We start from the raw sequence: 26,479 nt of genomic DNA, 5'->3' as shown, positions 1-26,479 counted from the left end.
GGTGCTTTAAAAGGACCAGGTATGGGGGTCCCTACTAGTACTGGGCAGATGGACCAGTACTACTCGGTTTTATGCTGCCTCATTTACTTAGTGTTTTGCAATCCTTAATGTGCACAGCTGGCAGCTGAATGCAGGTTTGATACTAACAGTTTAGACATCTTTAGATGTAGCAGATGGAAAATTTTACACAAATAAAGTAGGAGAAAGTGTGCAATTAGGTTTTTATCTGCAGTTACATGATGCATCCTGTGCTTTCGTTTAGAACATCACCTTGGTGGGTGGTCATCATCTTTCCTTACACCAAAGCTGTACCTTCTTGACACCACACTTGATGCTGGACGCCTGCCCAAACACCAAACTTCTGTTATTGTTGAGTGCGAAGGAAGTAAGAAACGCAACAATCAGCAAAAGACAAAAGCAGACCAGCAGTGCGATTCCAGCAGCCCAGTACATTATGGTTACATTCCATGCGAGTTAAGTCACTATGGTAAAAGCCTTGGCAGGGTTTTTTTTTCAATAGTTTATTCATGATGTTCATTATTATGAGCTGTAAAGGCTATGAGAATTTCATTTTTTAAATGTCTTATGGAATGTATCACTTTCTTAGATCTTGTAGACATGCTGTGGAAACCATAACATAAAATATGAGTTACTTACAATAACTAATTTTAATCCCATCTGCTAAGTATGACAACATTAGCATTTCCACTTAATTAAAAACACCCTTAAAGCAGCAATGTTTTAATCACTCCATTTTATTTACTCTCCTCCGGTGTCACTTATAATTGTAACTTTTTATTTTTTAATAATGAGGGATTTTTTTTTCTCTGTGCATCACACAAAAAAGTGCTGTCGATAATTAGCAGTCTTCTGTTATTACTAGACTCAGGTGTCACAACTGTGTCTCATCCTCATTACAGTAAAAAATTTCACCTATCAGATTCATTATTGCTAGATAATGCGACTGAGAGCCTTAGCAGGCCCTCCAGAAAAGTAATTCAGCCAAGCAAAATTATCAGCTAATTATATTTAGAATCAAAAGCCCAACAACTATTTGCAGATAAATTGTATGAATTGAAGTGAATAGATCTGAATATTAAGATTCATAGATTTAGCAGATGATTTGTTAATTGGAATAAAAAGGCCATTTACTAGCCATTTTAACAATAGATCAATCGGAACTCTATTTATTATTTAACTAGTAGTGCTTAAGGATTGGAATGAAGAATAATTGTATTATTGTGATGATGTGATACTTTTCTGGAAAAGGACAGAAATGTGTGGAAATTGCAAAGCTTCCCTGCCCGTCCTGGGAGCGCAGCCTGCCCTGCTGGGTTGGAGCTCTGGGTCTTGGCGTGGGGAAGGTGGACGGTGCAGGGCAGGGCTGCCTGCACGGTGGTGAGGACCTGTCAGAAAAAATCACGTAAACTTTGGTGCGGAAAGGTAGAAAATGGCAATGCAAATAGGATCATTTGCAAATGAAAGAATTCCAAATTTTAACTTTTATCCAGCGAACTACAGAGGCATTAAATTCTGATTTTACTAATTCATGATCCTGATAGAGGTTTTTCATAAGGGGAAATTGCATACTCAAATGATGACTCAGATTGCATCTTGGCCTGCAGTTTTGTTTTAGGGAGCTGTTCATTTTTATTTTTTTTTTCCTGCAGACGATATGATTAAAAAGCAAATATTTTAACATAACTTAGTGATCTGAGCTATTACTGAAATGTCCACAGTTTCACTCTTTTTTTTTCTCCTAGATTAAAGAAAACTTTAAAAATCTATTTGCTTTGACATATGACACAATATTTAAGAACTGAAATCATCAATTAAATCACACATCAGAAACATTTCCCTTTGGTAAAAAATATAGTGCTAGACGATGTACACTTTGAAATTGTTGTTAATGTTTAAAATGCAATCTGAAGTGCATATGTTATTTTAAAAAAACATAAATTACAAATTTTAAAAGTTTAGGGGGAAAAAAAAACACGCCCTAGCAGTCCTTGCTTAGCAAAAGCATTTGCAGGGAAATGTGTATCTTTGGGATTTGTGGATATGCATAGTTTTCTAGCATGAAAGCTGGAGATTTTATTCTTTATTTTATTTTTTTCCTGTTTAAAACTGAGTAGATCTAAGGGAAACAGAGTTCCTTCTGCCTGTAATAAAGTCCCAAACCCAATATGCACATGAAGGTAGTGAAAGCCTTTTGGATTGTCACTGAAAACAGAAAAGGTGAACGCTGACAAGATTTCAGATTTTTTTTTTTTTCCTGGGGATTGAGGGAGACTGAAGTTAAAAATAAAGTCCTCGTATGGTCAACATGTTGGAGGAAATTCAAAGACTCTCATAAAATAAACATATTTTAAGAAGTGTTTTGAATTTCACTCTGTAATTTCTGGCCAGCAGAAATTACAGTTGTATCTTTGGAGGGACATTATGTCAGATCAATGGTCATTATGCAAAAAAAATAAACTGAAACCTTGATGCTTTAACCTATTCAGCTATTAAAATGCAGAGACGAAGAGGATAGCTTTCCTTCAGGTTCGCTACTAGAAAACTTTGCACCGTTGTGTCGCATTTATAAAATATTTGGGTTTGGTGTTACAAGAGAGACATAAATTGTTCCTCAAAACAGCACGAGTACAAAGCCTCGCAAGCTTTGGCAAAGGAATCTCATCAGCATTTATTAAAAAAAAATGACAGTTTATGTCCCCCAAAATAAAGGAAATTATCCAAGGCATGTGCAGGAGCAAAAATACCCCAGCCCAGAGCATGCTGCAATTTGTTCCTGGGCTATATTTAACTGTAACCTTTGGAGTCTTAAAGTCTAAGGAGAGGATCCGTTGTGCCAGGTACCGGGGATCGTATGCATCTGTGTGCATGGACCCGTATAGCCCAACGTGCGCACGTGTGCCCTCGTTTTTCTGCAGCATTATTAAGAAAAGCTGTCCATACTTCACCATGTTGTTACATGTGTCTGTCTGCTGATTATAAAATGTGTTAAACAGTATTTAAAAAACAAAAAAATGCAGAGCTGCGCTTTGATTTATTCAGCGAACAAAACATATGCTTGCTGTTCTGTTCTATGTAATTCATATGATCAATAAAATTTTCTTTAAAAAGAGCAACTTTGGCATTTAGAAGGATTATGCTGCTGAATTAAAAAATGTTTTGCTTGCTGTATGTAGTCAACCTCAGTGCTCTTGAACCAACAGAAGTTTTTGGCTCACTAACGTCTGTTTTCCTGTATTTATTATTTCTGATCTTCAGGGTCGAAGCTGTATATTGCGGCTGTTACCCGCTGTGTCCCAAAGCCCTGGTGTACCCAGAGATATTCCCAGGTAGCTGCCTCGTTGCATATTCTTTTTGCTGAAATGTATTACCGTGATTCGTGCTAAAATACAAAGTTTGAGCATAAACTTGAGCAAAAGCAATTGTTTATTTGGCAAGCCAACATGTTAGTGTTAAGGAAAATTTTATGTGTTTTAATACATTAGACGAAGTTTATATTTGCCATCTGTTCTTTTAAGATAACACAAAAGCAAGTTTTGAAATAGCATTCTTCATTGTTAGCATACACAACCAGTAATGATAGATTTTTGTTAAAAGGTCAGTGATGCTGCAGCGGTTTGCAGATTTTTTTTGATACACAGTAAAAAAAAACCAAGGCCTGAAAATCACACCAAATTATTTAAACAATTTAATACTTAATAGTATGCAACTGCAGTACAGGATACACACTCATGTAGTACCAGTTCTTTGAAAAATCTCATCACTAAATGTATCACATATGCATTGTGTTACATTAGAATAATGTATTTTAATCACCCAAAGGAGATGTCTAAACAGCACAACTACACAGTCTTATTTAGCATTAAACATCCTTGTGAGCTGAGGTAACCTTATAAAATCATGCTTAAATAATGTAAAACACGAGGCGGCACAGAGCAATATGCATTTTTAATTAGTAAAGTGACTAATATCGAGTGTGTGCTTTGAGGTTTTTGTTTCATTAAAAATGTATCTGTTTTTCCTGCAGCTGAATATCTGTATTCTACACCTGAACAGCTTTTTAAAAGGCTTCAGAATTTCTGCAAGAGACCAGATACTGTAAGGAAACATCTCTATAAGGTAGTTGTTCAGAATAGTTTTAGATGATATAATGCCATATTGAAGTACAAAGGAAAAAAACCCTTAAAAAAACAACATTTAATTAACATACTAATGTTTAAAGGAAACATGCTAGGGAGGGATATTAGCTGTTACACTAACAAGGATTAATTAAACTAGATGCCAGTTGTATTAACCTAGGTCTTATGAAATACGTGCACTTAATGCATGCTACATGCTTTTTTTTAATTTATTGTTTTCTAAAATGACTGTCCTTTACATTTGGACCCAAGAGGCTTATAAAAATGAACCTGGATTAATGCAGCTCATTAGTTTAAAAGGAAAATAAAAGAAAGATCCTACAATTATAGTAATGAGGATAAGCCTACCTTCCTATCCTAATTTAATCGTCAGTCCTCAAAAAATGCAGGTGACAGGTATCAGGTAAGATTTCTCTGCCTTTTGGAATTAACTTGAATTCTTTTCATGATCATGATTATTTTAACGCTTTGCTTTTTTAATATGTGTTGAACGTAAAAAAGTTTATCAGAAGCATAATTTACTGATATTTATTGTGTCCTGTTGTTTGCATTTATTTATGTGGATAAGGTGCAGTCTCAGTGGCAGACCCTCCATTCAAGTTTTTATCGACTGTTCAATGCTAGACCAACTTGCACATTTTTAAGTGGTGTATTTATACTGCTAGCAGTCACACTTTCTTTTTTTTTTTTTTTTTTAATTACACGATTGTGGATGAAGCACTAAATTTGACATTATTCCAGTGAAGAGCTATTATTACATGATGCTGCTGTTAGAAAAATAACTGCTATTTTCTGCATGCTGATATGTAAATTTACAGCGGTTTATGGCTTTCACAGTCCTGGCTATGCCGTGGGCAGGTTGGATACACATCACCCCTGCACAGGAGAGGTGTTTCAGCTCGTAAAAAACCTGTATTCAGCTGAAAAGGCTCGGGAGTGCATAGACACACTCCTCGTGTTACCCGTGCAATACAAATGCGGTCTTTTTAGCCTTCCCTGGCTGTCGCCGTCCAGGCACACTGTTAATGAGCAAGTCGAGTAATCTCCTTCTTAATTTGGAGGCTCACGCTGCCAGCAGACCTAGCCTCCTCTCTCCACCTTCCTCCCTCTGGGGACCAGAAAGTGTTGGGTCTTGCTGCATGTCGTCTGCCTCCCTAACCCTTCCCGCACACGTCGCAGGAGGAGCAAGGGTTTAGCCCATGTCTGACTTTTTTTTTTTTTTTTTGGTGACCTAAAAATAGACGTTTACATAACGATACATCAAAGATGATGTTGTTTCTGCAGGAAACAGTTAAACTTCAAGAAAAAAGGAGAGAACCAAAAATGCAATTTAACACCCAATTTCAAGCTCATTATCTTTCATTGTCTATTAACTTGGCAATGGTTCAGAAGGTAGCTCATAATAGTTTAAAATGCTGACTGAACACTTCCAGTGTTCAGCATTACTTCTTGAGTCAATACTATCGTATAGTTGTATTTGGTGGCTTCAAAGGGAAAACAGTCCTTAAACATTTACCTTGACATTTGCCAGTGCTTCAAGCTCAGCTAATAGTTGCGTTCACACGGGTCTTCTCTACGTATGGATCCCCAGCTCCTAAACAGAACCGAGGTGCCCTAAAAATGGAAATAACGGTCGCGGAAATGCTGATGTAAAATAGTATGGGGTTAAAATGTGTGTGCAAGCCCTATACGCAGCATGCTAATTTGCTTGAAGGATTTTTATTTATTTTTTTTTAAAACCCCTTGGGGTGATTTGCAGGCAGAAGCTGAAGGTGTTTTATCCTCCCCCTGGTGTAGGGTTTGTGCACTGTTAACAGCACAGCCCCATTCGGATCTGCTGAGTGTTTGAGCTGAAGGTCCACAACAGGTAGCGACTGAGCCGAACGAGGGATCGTTTGCAAATTAGTAAAGCAGAGGCTAATCCCAAACCTGCAAGCATCAGAGGAAAGATCCCTGTTGTCTTTAATAGGCTTTGGATCAGCTCAGAAAATACTGTTAGAGTTGTCTTTTTGTACCTACACCCACGTACACCAGGTCTGCCTTCTGCAACAGAGCGACCCGCAGAACCTCCTTGCAAAGTGCTGGCCGAGGCGTGTGTAGTTAGTGTCATTATAGCTGGGACAGCGCTGGTGTTTCAGAAGATGAAAAAAGGGAAATCGTGAAGGGTACGCCAACACTTCCACCTGATTCTCACTTTTTTTCCATCAGGACAATATTATATATACTATAGTGGAAAAGGAAAGGGACCCCAGCACAGCAGGGCATGCTAAGTAGCTGCTTGTCCTTCAGAAACCTTCCTGACATACTCTCTGCCTGAAGTTCATAACGCGTCTGTGATTTCTTGAAAGTAAAAATGCTTTCAAAGCAAATAGTGCTTTTCTCTACTGGTTGGGGATTCTGCTTCCTAGTCTGGGAAGTAATCATCATCAGAAGTACCTTGGCTTATCCTTTTACATATTGTTGGGGTTTTATTACTAAGGATATCCATAATAATTAAACAGCGGTCTAATTAAACAGGCAGTTTATTCCTTCAGTTATCCTCAGTGCTCGTGCTGATAAAGTTAGGGGGCAGAAGGGAGATAAATGGCAGCGGGGCAGGCGGCTTAGGGAGGCGGACACAGCCAGCAGCCCTGTGCGGACGCACAGACCAAGCCATTCTGCTGTACCGGCTTCACTCAACGGAGGAGATCCACGCTGGCACACTTTTAAAAATGTCTGTGATGCAAGCACCTATGAAAACCTTTCCAAATGATTGGAAAGTATTGCTGACCATGTGTATTCTCACAGCAGGCAAGGGTGGGCTCGTTTGCATTTTGACATCGCCTTCGACCAGTTATTAGCAGAAGATTGAGACTAGTGGAAAGTGAACCTCGTTTCAATTATTTGTTCTGTTCCAGTTTTATGGAATCAAACATTGCTGTCTGGTTTCTTGGTGTTTGTGGTCGCCACAGTAAGCGCCAGAATGAAGCAAGTAACAGCAACAGGGCATCAGTTTCTGTCAGAGTACACTAAAGGACCTGTCAGTGTTTGCAAGCTCCCTATCTAGTAGACTTAAAAAAAAAAAAAAAAAAGAAAGAAAAATAGGGCAAAACATTTGCTTCTGCATTATTTTCTTTAAGTTTACCTTTCAGTTCCCTCACTTCAGTTTCTTAATTTAAAACAGCATGTATAAAGAGTATACAGTGGAAAGGGACAAGAAGAGTTGCCAAAAGCCAGGCATGGAAGGAGCTGACAACTTTAAATAATCTCTCCCAGCCCTCCCAGCTGAATGAGTGCTGGTTGACATGCTGTCAGCTTCAGTTCCTACAGAAAAATCCTACTCTCACTCATGCTTGTTTAATGGAGAAAAGAATTTGGCCCACTTTCTGACATTCATCTTCTCATTTCCATCACACTACAGAAGCTCACCTGCATATGAAAAGACACATGGCGTGATTTTTTTTTTCTTTCTTACACCACCGTAGAAGGAAGTCTGCTGAATTCAAAGGGATTAAACTGCTGTAAAATCAAATTAAGATCCCAGTTAGACCGTAGACATCTGAATTGTTTCCAGTCTCAGGATTTGGCTGTGTAGGGCAGTTCTAACAAAACTTTTTTTTTTCTTTTTTTTTTTTTTTCCCTTCACTTTTTGCTCTGATTTGAGATAAAGCAGCATCGTTGGTACTTCAGGAAAACATGTAGAAGGGAAAACTGCTCCTGTTCCAGCTTTAATATTTAGGCGTAGCTAGGAAAGCAGCAGGCGGCATTCTCAGCCTAAGGATACGGGGTGCTGGACATGTCAGGGTGCAGGGGACCTCATACCAGCTGTCCCATCAGCCGCTCAGCCCTGTTGCAAGGAGCAGAAGTTGTCCTAAGTTCTTGTACAGGCCATGTAAGAGCCAGGAACGATGCCTCTGCCCTGATCCTTACCTGCTCCCCAGCACAAACTCCATGAGAAACCCATTTTTCCGTAAGGATGCTAACTGCGGCTCTGGATCAGCACGCCGTGTGTCCAGTACCAGTTTTTTGATAGTGAGCAGTGAATACTGGGGAGAAGGGTGGCGCAAGTAGGAACAGGTTATTAAAGACATTCCCTTTGTCTTTCACAGTTAGAGATTGGTCCTAACCCTGGACTTGGAGGTTTTATCATCTTTCAGAACCCTTTAGTGTTAAACGTTGCCAGGCTGTGCGTAATAGTTCTCCATTTGACATCCAGGCCCTTGGAAACGCCTGTTCTTGTCTTTCACATCTTTTCTGTAGCAAAGTCATTCATCATATGTTTACAGATGGCGTTAAAAGCATTTCCTTCAATTTGGGTCAGGGTTTCCCCACCTTCAGTTGTGTTGTCTTATTCTGGAGTTGGTCGCCTGGAAGCAGAAGCTCCCCATCCATCTTTTCTATACCATTCATTATTTCATAAACATTTGTAAAGCACTTACAGTATCCCAGTCTTTTCAGTCTCTCCTCGTGAATATAATTCTATTTTTATATTCTAATCTCTCATCATTCAAGCCATTTTGATGCTTGAGAGCTGTTTTTGTGCTGGGGCGATCACTGCCTTGCAGAGCATTCTAGGCCATGCCATCGGTTTATGCGATGTGTTGTACTCTGATAATTTCCAACCTGTTCCTGATGGAGCCGAACCTACCATTTACTTTTTTAATGGTGAATGTATATTGAGCAGATGTTTGCTTACAGTGTTCTCCAGATCTTTTGTCCTGAGCTGGTAAAGTTAATTTAGAGCTTTATAGGGTATGCAAATAGTACAGATATCTCCATCCATCCTGCTGGCTTTCTGTTCATCAGCAGAGCATGTTTGCAGGGGAAAAAAGAGCAGTGTACTGAGTTTGTGCTTCTGCCTGGTTAGTATTAGGTGCAGGTCAGGAGGAGGTTAGAAGCGCAAATGGGAAACTTGTATTTGCTCCCTGAGATGCTTGATTTCCAGCGAGCATAATTCAGAATGGTTTCAGAGGGGGAGGTGGTCTAGATCTGCTTCTCAGAGCCTCTGTGGGAATGTTCTAGCAGCCTGTAAACTCGGGAGTGCTGTGTCCATGCTCTCTCATCTCTGTTTCAGTGCGAAGGCATGGGATCCTAAGTAAAATGTATATAATGTAAGGATCTCTTATGTGAAAGAAAACTTTAGTTACTTGTTTAGAACATCGAATCATAGAGTAATTAAGGGAGGTACTTCCGGAGGTCATCTGGTCAGCCTCTGCTCAAAGTGGGGGCCAGCTTCGAAGTAGGATCTCACTTCAAAGTCGGATTAAGTTGCTCGGGGTTGCATCCAGGTTAGAGTGAAGTCTTGACACTATCCCTTCCCATATGTATGGCTGTTATAGGTGAAATCCAGCTGGCTTAGGAGGTTTGCATGGGTGAGAAGATCTGCTGGACTGTGGGACACAGTTTAAGCATTTTGGGCCGACCTTAGGTCTGGAAGCAGCTGTGATTAGGATCGCCCTACCACGTGTGCTAATGTGGATCCTCACAGGGGAAGAAATGAGCGAGCCGGTAGGCTGTTGAAGTTGCCTACTAGGTCATTCTGGGATCCAACCATACATATACAGACATCATATATATAAGTAGACATATATATAAGTGTGCATATACTTACATATATTTGTGTGGACCGCACATGCATTTCTTCCAGGTCTTGCCTTGCTCATGCTCTCTGAGGTATATATGTAGGAGATTTCAGCTCTGAAAATGTTTGTCTATGGCTCGCAGCACTTGGCTGAGCTTGTAGGGCAGGAAGAAGGTGTTCATTAAGCAGGTGGTTACATGTGCATCTTTCAGCATAAACACCAGGACTCTGAACTTTTTATTCTAACAGTATTAAATAGCTTCCAATTTAGTTTTAGGAAGCAAGTGAAAAGTGGCAGATGAACCACAACTGCTGTAAAACAGTAGATGGAGGAGTGGGTCAAAGGAAGTAGGATTGACTTTGAAAGAAAAGCTGCAAAAAGCGTGAAAACTTATTTTTTCAGCAAAGTTTCTTGAAATTACCTTGAGAAAGAAAGCCTGAAACTGTTTTCCTGCTGTTGTAGTTGGTCAATGTGTTCTAAGCCATCCTATGCAAGGTACCCACCAGCTTATCTTGCGTAGACTCGCATCCCACATTTGGTGTTTTTTGTTTAAAAGCAGAAAGAATGAAACTTTTTTAAAGACCAAGACAGGAAACTGCAGAGCAGACCAGTTTGTTCAGGGAAATACTGATACTTTACTGAGGAGTATTATATAGCTCTGACTCCGGCCTCACAGTGCACCCAGTTTGTGTAAACCAGTGCTGTCTTTTGATGGTGGTTTCCAAAGGTGCTTGGAGTTGGAAAGTTGAGCTCTAAAAGTAATTACTACAGGCTGCTTTCCACCTTGATTCTTTCCCAATACTCACTTACGGAGGGAAGGAGCTAGGTCATGGAGTAAAGCTGACCCAATGCAAATTTCTCTGTAAATCACTCTGCTGTCTTGCCTGCCAAGTCTCAGGTTTTGTGCTGAATAATAGTCTCTAATTCTTAATTTTGTTAAGGTGTTGTTTTGGTTTTGTTTTTTTTAATGCAGAAAATGTACGCCAGATCAGTAGTGTCTGCTTGAACTCCAGCTGTCCTGAAACAGCAGGCCTAAACGGGATGAACAGTCCTTGTGAAATTCTAAAGGTTAACTCTGAGGTCTAATGATGGCAGAGTAGATAATATTTGCTTTGGTTCTGATCTTAGGACATGGGAAACAAAGAAGTTGATTATTTCATAGAAGATATTGTACTGCTACTGTCATCTTACTGTGCTGCCTGTTCTTCGTGGGGAGATCTTGCTTATGTGAAAACTTTGCTTCTCTTGATCTCTGCATATTTAGGAGATGTTTGACTGAATCCCTATTTCTTGGAAAAAAAAAAACCCACCAAAACCAAAAACCAACAACCAACGAATGCCCAGACCTTCGCAGAGTTATCACTCCCCCCAAAAAAGGAGTTGAATTAATTCTCTCCGAGGTTACCCTACAATAGAGCCCAGAGGCCAGACCAGCGATGGTCAGGCAGGAGAGTGAGGCCCTCACTCCTGCTGGGGGGCGGTTCTGCCATGTGGGAGGGCGAGAGGGGCCAGTCAGTCCCCGTGGGTGTCAGGTCCTTGGCGTGTCTGCCGGGACCGCCGATGAAGCAGATGGCGTTTGGTGGTGCTCATCCAGGAGCAAGCACCCTGGGGCCGCCGACCAGCTTACCTGTCTTTAAAAATAAAATGCTGAATGCACCCAGATAACGCCGCCTAAGTGTTCCATGACCGCCTGGCTTGCACCCCTCGGGTCACAGCGCGTTGCGGCACGGAGCCGCGCTCCTTCCGGTGCTGGAGAGATCCCTTTTGTGTCCCAGCATCTAACGCGGCTTCGTGCACTTTTCTCTTCTGCTTCCTCGTAGGGCGAGACGGCTGGCTTTTCTTGGGCAGTGCTCGGCAGTAAATTCAGGTCTCTGCTTGCAGCAGAACCGAGGGAAGATTTGTGACAGATGGGGCTAAGTCACAAACTTGCAGCCTCAGGCAGAATTGTGGAAGTTTCCAGAGTGTGCCCATATTTACCTGATCAGAGAGAAAAGAAAATCTGCAGAGGAAGCCGAGCCTGGCTGCTTGTCATAGCTGACACAGAGCCATCTGCCACAAACCTGTGGCGGCTTCAGATCTCCAATCCCTGCCACCACCCCAGCTCAAATTAAATACAGATTCTTAGAGACGTTATGATGGTTACACATGTCCTCGGCATCACATGCAGGAGACTGTTCAAAAAAAATATGTGGCCTGTTGTGTAACCGCACTCATGTATCCCATATGTGGTGCCACATTGAATTTCCGGTTGAATCTGTTTTTATCCTTTGTACTGGATGACATGGTGCCTGAATTCTTTCTTTTCGCCGACACGATGGCAGCCAAGCTGCAGCTTCAAACGCTCACACTTGGCTGAGTTTCTACCTAGGTTGCCAGGTTATCATTGGAGCCTTATTGTGTCCTCAAAGGGCCACAGGGCCTGAAAGGAGGATCCGAACGCTGCCGGACTAATTGGGCAGCCATCTCCGGGTTGTTTGGAGGCAAAGGGCTGCTTTAGCGCTTTTTTTTTTTTTTTTTTTTTTTTTTTGGCAAATTAATGACTCTCTGGCACGGGGGTTTTTAAGTGAAGGTATTAATAAGGGGTCTGGCAGGTAATCCCATGATTCGTGGAGTTACATTTGCATTTAATTAATCTTAAAGAAAGCTGAAAGATAAACAGCTGTAATTCAAACTAGCATGGGAAATATGCTACATGGTGCCATCTATCCGATAAAATGAAAGCCGAGACACTTGTTTTATTTCTCTCAAGGATGGAGAACAAACAGATAACAATCAAAATACTTCCAATAAAAACCAGTAGTTTAAATGTAATGGCAGTTCATCAAGAATCTTTGCATCCAGTTACAAATACAGTCTTTTAAAGATAAATCACTTATGATTCCAGCAGTCAAGCGGCTATATTTGTTGATGTAAAATGTTTTGAAGATGTAGATTGTACAATAAATTTTTAATAAAGTGCCCACTGCAATTTTTAATTAGCATATCTCATTCATGTATAAGTGTGTACATCTATCTGTATATTTATCACTATGCGTATCCTTGTGTCAGAGTCAATGAATGCAATTGTGTCTTTATCTGATGAAGTAGAATCTGTTTTGCAAGCGATAATAAAACATTATGACAATTCCAAGATTTCCAACTCTGCTCTGGGAAGAATCAAGAAGAGGACTGTCGGTGAGGTGTTACGATGTGAAGCCCGGTAAGACCTCGGTTTGCAGACAGGTATGGTTTCAGCGCCCCGTGTGTCAGACAGGGTACCTCCTCTCCCTCTCCCAGCAGGCTGTCACCCATCAGCAGCCATCAGCATCTTCCCTTTGCCCGAGCACCGTCCGCAGCAGGTGAAAGCCACGGGCTGGTCCCTCTCCACATATATGCCTTCTGATTCCATCAAGATGCTGAAATGTCTGTTTTCAGCGTGAGGGAAAGCGTGCAGTACCTCTCCTTAAAAAAAAATTACTCCATTAAGCAACCAAAAACCTGAGGGACATCTGATGGTAAGTGTTTGGGTATTTTCCTAGCACTGCGAAGTTGTAATGTTGCAGTAATCATCTCTCTTGTATGGTGGTTCCTCTTCATTTCTGCTCAGCCGAAGCCCAGATTGGCTGTGGGTGTTGAATGCGGTTGAGTAGAAGTGATCTTCTCAAGGCAGCCTGTGTAGGTGTGGTAGTCACACTTGGTAGAGCCCAGGAGCAGGACTGCCTTGTGCTTTGTACCAGAGGGTATTGTAGGTGTTCATTAACGTTATCACACCTTGCACCAGCAAGAGCAAATGAGAATATTTGTTTTGTTTTTACTGATGGGGAAACTGAGGCATGGCGCAATTGAAGCGAATCGGTTCGAGTTTCACAGTGAGTCATTCTGCAAACCAATAAAAGGGAAAGAGACGCTGTAACGTCGCATGAGGGCTTGTGGTGAACAGGCTCAATACACCAATTTCTGTGGTTTTGAGCTGAAGACTGCTGCTGTCCTCGGTGCACACCCTGAGCAGGCCAGTGACCAGAGGAGGTCTCACCCAGCTGCTTGGCAAGGTGGTGCTCTGCCTTGGTTTACTGACTGATCAGTGATGCTGTAACCATACCCAGCTCAGTCTGGTAAGTGAGGCTTCATCTTGATGGAAAATTTTCCCTCCGAGTCACGAACCCTTGTAAATAACGGTTTATAATAGAAACACTGTGAGAACTTTGAATTGCAGGGTAATAAATAGCAACGCTGCATTATCTTCTGGTATTTCTTTACATTCTCAGTGAAGATGCACAGCTGCTCTGGAGTGAGGAGGGGAAAATGCCCTTCCCGCATCTCCTGGGACCTGCAGGTTGGCCTCATGTCAGGGCACCCTGACGTGTCCCTCGAGGTCCTCGGTCAGGAGGGTGAGGTAGGACAGCCAGGTAGTTGGAGGCAATGCTTCCCCCGAGGCAGTCTTCCCCCGTAGACTGAAACAACCTGAGGAGTTTTGCCTCACAGTTTCTGAAGATCAAACGAGACAGCCGCTCCACACTGCTTCATTTAAAGCCTTCGCTTCAGAAGGTCAGAGAGACAAATTGGGATCTCAGTCCCGTTGTTCCTACACACATGAGTAAGCAGCGAAGGCAGAGACCTAGTCTTATGAGCAAAATGACGGAATTAGACCTTGATTTACTTTCATATTTATTGATGTTTCACCTGCACTGGCACAGCCAACTGCAGGTGCTTTGGGAGAGGTTTAGGCAGGGAGCGAGGGGCGCAGGCGTTTTCTCGACTCCTGCAGACAGAGCGAGTATGCTCCTACCGGAGCCTCCTTGCCTCCTGCATCACTACAGGCCAGGCACCTCATCCTGCCATCCTTGTGTCTTAGTACTTGAGAGCGCAGGAAACACAGGTTTATTCCACATGAGAGTCATCTTTTCCCATATAATAGAAAAGAAAATCCTAAAATAATTAGGGAATTTTGTAGCAAACAGTTTCCAGCATTGCTAGCCCTGCTCCGGTCGTGCTGCAGGCACCACGAGGAGCCATGCTACAGACCGGCTTCCATCCGCGTTTGCAGCGTTGAGACCTCTGACTTAGCTCAAAGCTGTTCTGAATTAGGAGGCTAGATTTTTCTAATCGCATTTTTAAAGACTGAGCCAGCAGTTCATTAGAAATCGTGGAGCAAATTCTGCTTCTCTATTACACCAATATAAATCTTGAATGAATTTATATCAGGATAACTGGGAGGGTAGAATGTACCTCCCATCTTGTTCCTCAGATTATTAAAAGTTAAAGGGCCTTGAAAATTAAATTCACCTTTCCCTGTTTGAGCTGTTTACTCTGTTTTTTATTCCAGTAAGGACAGTTGAAATGAATTACCCAGTCTCATTTCTGTTCATAGTCACTTTTAAGTTTGGTTCTCATGTACTAGCCCAAGACTAGTTTGTGTGGAAAAGACCGGAGGGCATTTTCTTTCAAACAAATTGTTTTCCTGGGAATAATTTCCTAGAGAATTATATTAAAACCTTTCCCTGAATCCTTGATTTTTGGAAAAAAAATATTTTCCTCTTCTATATCCTCGATTTGGGGGACTTGGCAGTCCTCTACTTGCAGATATAAATGGGTGCCTTAATGAAAGTTCTTGAGAATTTTACCTTCTAATAGGCTAACCTTATTTAACTGAAACACTTTTTAAATGATTCAGTCTGGTAAGCAAGGCTGCATCTTGCCTCTGAATTTTGCCTCTGAGTTATGAACCCTTGCAAAGAAGGTTTTATAATAGAAGCACTGTCAGAGCTTTAATTATAGGGTAATAAATAGCAATGCTGCATTATCTTCTGATATTTCTTTACATTCTTAGCGAATATACACAGCTGTTGCTGGAAACCGATAATCAAGTGCTATGTAACTGTGCTACAACTTAGCACCCACCCTCCGATAGCGGCAGCGGCGGCAGCGGCGGCAGCAGCCAGCGCGTAGCGGGGTGGAGGCAGCGGGCAGGGGGTTCGGGCAGCGGGTCCCGGGCGGGGGGGGGTGGGGGCTGGCCGGGCCCGGGGAGCTGCCCGAAGTGCATCTGCCCCGGGGCGGGGGGAGTGGGACGGCGGCATCCCCGGGAAGAGCTTTTCCCATCCCGGCCGCCGGGGCGAGGCCAGGGGGATGGAGCTGGGGCAGAGCGGGGAGCCAGGGTTAAACGAGGCCAGTGGCAGCGAAAGCAGTAATAATAATAATAATAATAACAATAATAATAATATGGACAATAATAGCGCTAAAGGGTGGGAGGGCGCAGCGGACGCTGCGGAGCCGGGGGCGGTTGCGGCCCCGCCGTGCGCTCCGCACCTCCCCGCGCAGCCCGGCGCAGCGCTGCGGGCGGCAGAGGAGCCCCCGCTTCCCCCCCGCGCCCCCGCGCCCCTCCGCCTGGCTCCGCGCCCGAGGGGCTCCGCGGGACGGCATCCCGCCCCCCCACCCCGCCGCTGGTCATTAGCGCTATTATTGATAATAAAAAACATGACGTTATTTCGGAAATAAAATTATTTTGTAAGTTGTATATGCAGAGACTACCACACCGCACGCCCCGGAGTGGCCCTTCCGCGGCTGCGGAGCGGCTGCGCGGGGTAGGCAGCCTCTGCCCCCAGCCCTGTGCGCCTGCCGCTGCCCGGCTCCGTCTCTCCCACAGGTTGGGTGTCCGCGCTCAAAAGGAAAAAAAAAAAAAAGGCAAAAACCCACAAAAGAAAAAAAAAAAAACAACAACCCAAAGAAGGCAGAAATACCCGCAAAGCCGGCAAGCAGCGCGGGCGCGGAGCGCGGCGCTGGGGAGGAGCGGAGGGCTGCGGGCGAGGGACTTAACCCTTGGAGCTTTGAAGGCGAAACAAGGTAAGGCGTTGGAAAGGCATGTCTGTAAACAATGATAATTAGCCTTTTCCAAAATCATAACACTGATTAAAATCTCTGATTCATTATTTATTCATCACAGAACCTCTTCGCAGACCTGGGAATAGTGATTAAAACCTAAGTGCTGCTTAATTCGGCACAGCTAGAGAGGCGCCTACCAAGGGGTTAAAGCAGGAAGGAAAGAGGAAACCGAGCAAACAGAATTCTTCTTTTAAGAACCAATACTTTCTTCTTCCCTTCCTGGCAGGAATACTCCTATTCCCCCAAATTTTGGTATTATGAAAATGTTTCTCATACGAAGTACAAGTGTTAGACTGAATCCAGTTGGTACTGAAATTGCAAACACACTTTCACTCCTAGAAAAGCCAACAGAAAGGAACTTCTTTTAACTCCATAATAGCAGGTTACATAGTAAATGAACAACTGATGGTCAACGGGCCAATTATGGTATAAATATCCGTTGTTTACAGCGAGGTGTTAAATGAGCCTTTCGAGCACAAAGGATCAGACTGTCTAAGCTACAATTTGTGCTTCATCCCATTACGTCTCCCCTAAAAAGGCCCGTGCCGTTGTAGGTAATGTGCGCGCAGAACATATTTCTTTCTGTTGATTTTAGTTTGCTTTAATTCAATACACACTCTTGTTTACTTTTTAAAATTTAAATAAATGTCAGCATTGTATAATTTCTATGTTAACAAAGCAGTGAGCAAAATCCCTTGTATGTTTATAAAATATTATTGTTTAATTCACATAGTTTAGGAATTCCAAATGTTGAGAATAGGAAGGAGGCCAAATACCATCTGTTTATAACTATGATGCATCATCATATGTGTACTTTAAAAAAGAAGAAAAAAAAGCTTGGTCAATCATGCCACTGTTCTATCTGCTAGGAATATGGTGAGGGTTTTAAAATCGCTCCGTGCAATTGGCAGGAAATTTTGGTAGGGTTTAATTCTGAGTAGGGGTGTTACAGGAGTTGCTCACGTCTGTGTTCCTGTCGGAAAAGCTGCGTGAAATACTCACGTGCCCCGGCTCCTGCAGGCACATATTCAATCACTTTCTCCCAGCTTCAGTAGTTCCCCCTTCTACAGACCAAGAAACGGGCACTGGAAGATTTCTTTAAGCTCCTTATAGGTTTGGGGGGGGGGGGCGTGTCGTATGCATTTGGGGGTACCTTTTCCAGGGAGTCGTACATTCATATTCCTGGATTTTTAAGAAAGAAAGTGTGATGGTTTTGTAGCCTGCCTTGCAAAACACAGTTTATAGGCTATCATTCAGCTGATTCTGCAAACGTGTGTTGGGGGTTTTTTGGGTTTTTTTGTTTTGTTTTTTAAAAAAAAAAAAAGCCTCTGTCAAATGATAGTAGTTTTAGGTCCAAGTTAAAATAGATCCTCATTAAAAATAATACATTCCATACTACTGAGTTGTACGTAACGTGCATTTTAAAGAGAAGGTAGTCTGCAGGCTTAAAAACAAAGAGAGTGTCTCGAAGTTAAGTAGATAAGAAGATTTTTTTTTCCAAACCCAAGTTAATTAGCTAGTACGTCAAGCCTCATAGATGTCTTCCTACCTTTCAAGGGCTGAAGAATCCCCAGTAAATGTACTTAAACTTCCTAGCGAGGGCCAGTGAGATGAATGCAGAGATTAGGGCGAGTATTACCGTGCCTTCTCAGTACATCCCAGCTGCAGTTCATCCTACTATTGATAATGATGCTTGGAGTTACTGAGGTGGTTTCTGAAACTCACATATGGGGTCCTTTCCCCAAGGATGAGGAATAATAGCGGCACTCAGGTGGTACGGGGAGGGTAAGAACAGATTTGCAGTTATCTTTGCCTGATGCATGGTGAATTTTTGGTTGCGCTGATTTAATAAATTGAGAGGTACATTTAGGATAAGGGCTGTAATTCTCTGATACAGTTTTCATTCTGTGTTAACAAACGGAAGAGGGAGGGTGAGGGGGTGGGGGGAGCACAGGTGAAGGGAAAAACGTCTGGGCTTGCTGGAACCCAACCCTGGCAGAGTGCTGGTGCAGTATGAAACGTTTTGTGGCCAAACTCTCAGCAATTTCTGTAATACCGCAATTTAGCATACTATACGCTGCGCTGAAATGCCTGGGACTTTGTTTTTGAACTTCTTCCTTTCTACTGTTACATTTAACTTGCAGCATCTTGAATTACTTAGCTACACCCAGATAGAAAGTTACAGCTTCTTTTGCTCTGTGCACTGTGCTGAGCTGTTGCTGCTAAAAACTGCCCGTCAGGGTGTGAAAGCCCTTCCCAGCTCTTTCCTGTATGTTTTCCATTATAAGTCAGTCTTTAAGGTATCTTTCTGAGACAATTTATTATCTTGAAAGGCTTTTTTTAAAATTATTATTATTTTTTTAACATTAAGAAAAGGAAATGCCTTACACACCTTTCTGAAATAATCTTTATGGAGCTGGTTCTGTCGAGAGATAATTTGCTACCATGCAGTGTGTTTAATCTGCTCACGCTGACACTACAGGAGTGAAAAGCAGGACAAAAGATACCTTCTGTCACTGTAGTTTGCAAGAAGTCATAAATGTGAAATGTATACAATCCCAACTCAAAAAACCCCTGGTATTCTGCGCCAGCTTCAGATAGGCATGCATTCCTGCGTATTACTTCATATTTTCCATGGCTATGTGATCCTTGTCTCCCAAGCTGAGATAGCAATCAAGGGGGCAGATTGTCCAATTATGATGTGCATACCTGTCCACCAGGAATTGTATGGAACCCTCATACTCATTTATCACTTCATTTTTACACGCTGGAGTAGTTTTATGAGATACACTTGATAGAAGCAGTTTCGAAGGTTGCTAAATACCATGTTCATTGCATGCTTGGTTTCATGCCGTTCCTGGGTGCTGGAGGGTCAGTGCAGATGGGTATTTCAAATCTTACCCAAGCAGAGGTATAAATTCTGTATAAAAAGCTGTGGCTGAGGTTATGACCCCTCCACCCCTGACTCCAGCATAGTGGGCATATCTGCTGTACCTCTGGGCAGTCATCGGTACCTGAATTGGGGCCAGCAGCTTTCCATCCAGCAGCTGCACGTCTTGCACTCGTGTCTGCTGCGAACAAAACATGCATTGGGCATGAAGCACGCAGTAATTCACAAGAACGCACTCCCCGGTGCATCACACTAACTTCTAATCCCCTTTTGGGGTCTGAACACCTTGTGTTCCCGCTAGCGGTGGTAGCTGAGGACATTCGTCGTCTCACAAGCTCCCAGGCATTAACATTTAACCGTCCTATAATTTGTTTTTTAAGTGAAAGCAGGGAGATTAATAAACTTAATCTAGCATTCACACAGATTTGAGGACAGCTGACCTCTGCCCTCTAGAGACCTGGGCTCATTTAAGAATCTGCATCTGAGAGAGCCCCTACAGTTGTAATGTCACAGCGAGCCCTGTCCCCCATGGACTGCAGCATCTCACCCTCTATTTCTGCAGCAAGAACAGTGGTGACAAGGAATTTGTTTCTTTTATTTATGTCTCCCACCTCTGAAGGGGTCAGTGTTAGCAAACACAGCTCCCTTCTGCAAGACAGCAGGCTAGAGCAGCGCTCCTGGGGGAAACCACAGCAAAAGTAAAATCCTGGTCAAAAAATATTCAATCTTCCGATTTGTTTCTGTTTAGGAAAGGGGAAAAAAAAAACCCCAACCAATAACAAAAAAAGAAAAGGGGGGGGGGGGGGAAGCTGGAATGTCACCTCTTTGTTTTGGGGCACAGGTCTGCAAGTTTTGGTATTATCCTGTAAAAATCCCCAAATCAGCAAAGCCTTTCATGTGGAAGCATTCAGCCAATGGAAACGCTGCCGCAAACTGCAAAGCATTATGTATGGAGCTCTTTGCACATTTCATGTCGTACAATTCTTTGGAAAAATTTGGATAGGAGTAGTTTGTCAATGCTATTAATAGATATGTTTAATGCAGAAGTGTGCAATGTGATGAACAGCCTTGGCAGGAACCATATCCAGCCTGATTGTATTGTAATACTGTTTGATGCAGCAGTATGTTTGATCAGTTACAAGTGATGAGTATCATATCACATCAAACAATTTAATACAGTCTCATTGTATGGAATTATGGCTGCTGTCAATCAGCATGTGGCCTATTCCTTGCAGATCTGTCTTTGGGAGCTGGAATACAATGGTAGCTACATAAGCATTAATAAATAAAGTGCTGCTGGAATTCCATACAGACCTGTTAAGATTTTTGTTTCTCTTTCATGGCCTTTTTATTTTTTATTCCACCCCCACACACCCCGTCTTCTTCTTCAATGCCGCATGGAGATGGGCTCACCTGGTCAATAGGACCACCAAGGGTGGAGCTGGCGTGCTTTGAAGAGTGCTTGGAAAACATCTAGCAAAGATACATGAGAGTTGTGAATTTTGTTTTTTGCAAATAGCAGCCTGAGTAGAAATCCACTGAACTTGTTTTCTGCTGAAGCTTCAGAGAGTCTCTTTTCTTGGCTTCCTCGAGGGGGAGGAGCAGCTACCTATTAAAAATGCATATGTTTTGTCTTACTGCTTGGCGCACCTCACTTGATAACCCCCTACTTTGGTTTGGGGATGGCACTCTTTGAACTTAAAGTCTCTTCCTTAGGACTGATATATTCAAGGTGCTGTAGGGGAAGCCTGTATCAGATGAAAGATACGTATGTAAATAACGGTGCAGAGGTGGGGTTTAAGGCATTACCCATTTTCCTATCGGTTTCAGACATATGCTGCTCTGCTGCTGCCTTGCCTTGCGAAAGCTGGGAATCCCTAGCACAGTGTATGATTTTTAATGAAGTCATACTCTGCTGCCTGCAAATATGGGGTCATGCTACACTTGTACAGGAGCGGTGATTTCAGTAATGTTGCTTATTGTGGTCAAAGAGGGCAGAAGATTGCCTTTTTGCATTGTGTGGCTCTGGGGTTTTGGAGCCTGCACAGACAAATTGATTACGTTGCAGTAGGCCACACATTCGGAGAATAGAGGTGTCATGCTGGAAAGCCAAATTTCAGCAGCTGATTAATCAACGTAATGACTGTAAGTTTTTCCACCTTTTGCTACGGTCTCAGCCTGCAAATCTAAATAACTTTCCTACTTGGACGGGAAACCTCAGAATAAATTTTTGTAGATACTATAGGAAGTGGTTGTTGACTTAATAAATTACACATTTCCTTCTGCATAGCAAATTATCCTAGGGGTTAAAATGAAGCACAGTTAGAGATAGGGACAGAAATAAGGATAGCTGCATTTAAGAAAAGTTTCTGGTTGACTTTGAGGTGGTGGCGGAGCTCAGCGCTGGTTTGGAGGGGTGCAGCCTGGCATTCCCCAACTTTCTGAAAACGGTGTTGACTGATCACGACAGAGGACTTAGAGCAATCAGGGCTGCGGAGCTAGTCTGGAGGAGGCTTAGCATTTATGTAACTCAAACAACCTGAACTCAGAGGCATCCTTATAAAGCAAATAAATAAAGACCCGGCTTGCTCCTGTAATATCATCCACCTGATAATGCCTGAGCACTGCTCAGCCAGGTATTTCCTCTGCCTTGTAATCCAAGCAAGATAGACAAGACCCCATATGCTCTGTTTTCCATATGGGAATAGGTTATCCTGTTCCCCACGTTAATTCTGGAATCTTATGGTTTTTATGGACTATAAAATTGGCCACAATTATATCCTGCTCTTGCAAATGAATCTGATTAATTCAGAGCCAAAGAGCTCCATGGTGTCTGATAGTCTGGGTCTTTTACAGTGCAAGGTAATGTAAGATAGCAAGTATAAAATTATATTTGTAAGTGTCCTTACAGCAAAATTATTTTTCTTGAGACCTGGCTTGTTACATAGCTACAATACTCCAGAATCACACAGCACCTGAAGTGGAGCGTGTCCTACCCCAGTTTATCGCATGTCTGGCATTAATTGGCAATGGCTCCGTCTGAGACCGTTATCCAGTCAAATCCTGTAGGCCATGCAGGTCTGGATGGTATTTAGATCAGAAAACTCATCCAAGCAAGAGGAGCATTGGTTTGCCACTAATCCACAGGAGAGCAGTACCTCCACAAGGTTATTTGTAGATTATAAGGCCAAGAAAGGACTATTTGGATCATCTGGTGTCACGTGTATAACACAAGCCATATGACTTCCCTCAATTAATTCCTGTTTGAACCAGAAAACCTCATCCTCTACCGGTCTAAAAATTGCCAGTGATGCAGAAGCCGCCACAACCTTTGATATTATTAGATACGGTGCTTTCAGCGATGTTTTCTCTCCAACAAAGAGACAAAAGTGATGTTTGTCTCCTGTGATTATTAGATACTTGTTTCTGGGGCAAGGATGTCAGTCACGGCACTGAGACCAAAGTCCCTTCTATATCAACATTTGTCACCTGGGTTCCCCTCATGGTCCCATCTTGATCTAGCATCCCTCATTTTGTCAGTTTTCTGAGACTGCTGTTGCAAAGGGCAGCTCTTCAGCAGACACCATGGTGATTTTGTGCAGAGTGTGATGGTCCATTGATAAATAGTGGTCCCTGCACTCCTTTGGTGGGGTCCACCCAAGACAACCAGAAATGGCATCGCTGAAGTGATAACCAATACCTATAGTTAAAAGGTTTTGAATTGCTGTGCATTTTAGGGGTCTAAAGAAAAAAATTAGAAAATCAGTGCCATTGGTGTAGGTTGTGAAGCTCTTGCTGCTCACTGGGATGAAAGGCACCATATGTGAGACACGTTGCTGATTTCTTATATTCAGAAAAGTTGTTCTTAAAGAGCCCAAGGGCCGAGTGATTCGTGCCTGCTGTAGGGAGGTGTTTCATGGGTTGGTTTAGAGGTTTAGAAGCATGGTTTAGAGAATGAGAGGGGATGCCATTCCCCCACTATACATTAACATAATGAGCTCAGGGTTAGCATTGTTGAACTGAAATGTCAGATTTTAATTATAAGGAGAAAAGGTTTTTTTTTTTTAAAAAAAATAAAAATCCTGCAGAACATTAACACTATTTTTGCAGGCATTCACCCTAGTTTGTAGAACGCATCCATCTCCCTCTCCTAGCTGCACAGCCTATGAAATCTGTGAGAGGAATATAATTTCTTAAGCAGTAAAATATGCTTCCTAGCTAATGAGATATCCACATCTCCCCCATCTTGATAATAATAAGGAGCCTCACAAATGCAGTAAAATTCAGCTACACACACCCCCACACCCCCACACCCTTTCCTTTCTTGGAGGATAGAAGGAGCAAAATTATTAGTGACTCTTTGTGGTGGGGAGAGTGAACCATGGGGCAACAGGACATCGCTCTCCTTCCTCCCAAGGGGTTGAAAGCATCCTGCACCTAAGTGCCCCGACCCTGTGTGAAGTGAGGCACCTCCAGTCATGGTCCCCACAGCTCAAGGACCATGCTGGAGCAATACAGCCATCCCATGCACGTAGGATGCTCACGAGACAGCTTGCTTTATGCAAACAATGCATGACCCCCCGGTGCGTGTGCCACTGACATACAACACAAGATCTTCAAGCACATCACTGAGAGGATGGTCTTAAAGGTCTTTTCCAACATAAATGATTCGATGTAATTCTATGTCTCTTCCTTCCTATCCCCACTCCCTCCCCCCTCGCCATGGTGCAGGACCCCCAATGAGTTAAAAGTATAAGAGCTGCTCAGAAAGAGGTCAACTAATAAATGATATCTAAATCCTAGTCCCAGATTTTCTGTTTTAAACATGCTGCACAACTAACACTGTGACACTTTGGCAATATGATGGAGAAAAATCCTGTGCCAGCTGACTGATGAGCACCCATCTTTTTTAATTAATTGGGTTGAAAAATATCTTGTGTCAGTTTGAATGTAGGGGCTCTTTCAGCTTCATTTTTTCTGGATACATATATAGATATATCTATCTGCAGATTTGAAAGCCCAGCGTGAGGCCTCATAAATGATAAAAATATGTATATACTAGAATTATATACACACACACACATATTGGATAAATTGATACTTAAACATATACGTGTGTATAAAATGTTCTGTTCTCTGTTCTGAGAGATATTTATAAATAGATTTTATATATATATAACTATTTCTATTATTCACAGCTTTATGTGTGTGTATTGTAAAATCTGGGTTGTTGGTTGTTTTTTTTATTTTCCCGTGGTATGCTTTTTAGTTTTTAGCAGAGTAATATATCTGATTTCTCTTTAAATTAAATGAATTTATTTGTCTGCCTTCCCTTAATGGAATCAGTTTTGATATACTCTTTGTTCATGCTGTTACAGGCTTCAGTCTAAGGGCTCTTTGTATTAACTTTTTTAAGTTACATTACAAAGAGGTTTTAAGATTTCCCAACAGGCTTTTATTTAACCAGGGCTTTTGATCTCAAACCTGCTGGGGCCTAGTGAAATCCTTACCAATTCTCCAGTAACTCCTCACTATTGGAATTTGAAAAGACCCACCTGAAGGATTTAACTCGCTGTATGGCTTCAGCCATCCTTTAGATGCTTCTATTCATGCAGACAGCAAGGGGGTCGAGGGCACCCTTTGTGATCCTCCAAGTAGCCTAAGGTGCCCTTTGCATAAGTTGTACTCCTGAGGAAATAAAAATCAGGAGGACACAAACCTATATACCTTATTTCCTGCTATCTTTACTTAAAGGAGGAGCACAGGGGGTCTGCTTAACATCCTTTGCTACCTAAATACCTTTTGGACATGGGAACTCAATAAAGGAACTTTCATTGCATCCATTACCCTACTGCGGTGCATAGCAAATTAGATTTAAAAGGGTACTTTTTCCCTTACAGCTATTTCTATCATTTTCTTTAAAATTTCAATTTAGTGTCTAGTGACAGAATATTCTGTAATGTACATTAGAACTATATAACACCAATTATGCTAACTGTGAACATTATTTCAAAAGAATTAGTTATATTAAGTTATAGATAAACCATTGGGGAAAAAAGGTCAGGTTAGGAAAAAAAGGAGCTATGTGATAATGTTTTAAAGGAGCAACATGAAGTGAATGCTCTTTTCATTTTTTAATCCTTTCATTTTGCATAACCCACACTGAAATTTCACTACTCGCTTGGTCTTCATTATTTAGGCAGGGGGACAGCAAGTCACTGCGCTCATTTACAGCTACGAGTTGTGGTGTAAAAACAACAGCTGAGTCTTGTGGTTATGGAGAAACATCATTGCCTCTGTTGGGAAAGGGATCACACAAACCCATGGAAAGTGTTTGGGCAGACACGGGTAACCAGGACACAGGAAAAAAAAAGAAAAAAAAATGCTGGCAGACCAAGCCTGAAAGAATATAATAACTAAGCACACTCTGCTCACAGTTTTGGTTGCCTTGTTCTTTCTCATGATTGTGACACACATAATATATTTGTTACCTGCATTTTGTGTTCGTTTTCTCAGGTTTTTCTTTATTATTATTATTTCAGTCCAATGTTAAAATAAAACCACTCCAAAGGCAGCAACAGCATCTAAATCTACCTTCTTTTTTCATGACTCATTTTCATTTGTTTATTTGTTATTGGTTTGTGGATTGGAGATTTTTTGAGTTTCAAGATGTTAGATGTTTGGGCTACTTCTTCATGTGCATTTGATCTGGATATGTATTGCATATATGTTTTTGTGTAGATGAGTAAAATAAGAATTCTTTATTTTAATCCTTTTTATTTTTCTTCTTTAGGACTGGTTTAAGACTTTTGCTGGAACTGTACAAGGTTTGGTTATTTCAATTTGTAGAGATTCCTGGCAAATCATTTGTGTTTGTTTGACGTCCTGTGGGATCAAACTGCCATGAATTTTGAATGATCTAAAAACCATGTAGTTTACTTCAGCTAAAACTGCCTTCCACTTGAAAACATAAATCAGCTCAGTTGAAATCTAGTCGATGTCTTTTCTTTTTCTTT

General features: G+C 42.0%; 1 protein-coding gene and 1 long non-coding RNA gene across 21 annotated transcripts in view; both read left to right on the top strand.

The window, feature by feature from the left end:
- GTDC1 (glycosyltransferase like domain containing 1) overlaps positions 1–12,844 on the top strand; it is a 185,979-nt gene extending 173,135 nt beyond the window's left edge. For 15 of the 20 annotated variants that reach the window (XM_055813009.1, XM_055813008.1, XM_055812997.1 and 12 more), the window contains 3 exons: positions 3,277–3,347; positions 4,046–4,137; positions 11,539–12,844. In XM_055813009.1, coding sequence (XP_055668984.1) covers positions 3,277–3,347; positions 4,046–4,137; positions 11,539–11,622 — 247 coding nt within the window. In that variant the 3' untranslated portion in view covers positions 11,623–12,844. Of the gene's footprint in view, positions 1–262; positions 488–3,276; positions 3,348–4,045; positions 4,138–9,475; positions 9,645–10,691 lie in introns of those variants that run through there. The other 5 variants (XR_008748577.1, XR_008748578.1, XM_055813005.1 and 2 more) reach the window with 5 other exon arrangements.
- Positions 12,845–15,704: 2,860 nt separating this feature from the next.
- LOC114013556 (uncharacterized) overlaps positions 15,705–26,479 on the top strand; it is a 135,227-nt gene continuing 124,452 nt past the window's right edge. The window contains exon 1 of the long non-coding RNA XR_008748579.1: positions 15,705–16,534. This is a non-coding gene — a long non-coding RNA (uncharacterized LOC114013556). The remainder of the gene's footprint in view (positions 16,535–26,479) is intronic.

Source organism: Falco peregrinus, chromosome 8, assembly GCF_023634155.1.
Source record: "Falco peregrinus isolate bFalPer1 chromosome 8, bFalPer1.pri, whole genome shotgun sequence".
Classification (NCBI taxonomy): Eukaryota; Metazoa; Chordata; class Aves; order Falconiformes; family Falconidae; genus Falco; species Falco peregrinus.
This window is presented reverse-complemented; position numbering and strand designations above follow the sequence as displayed.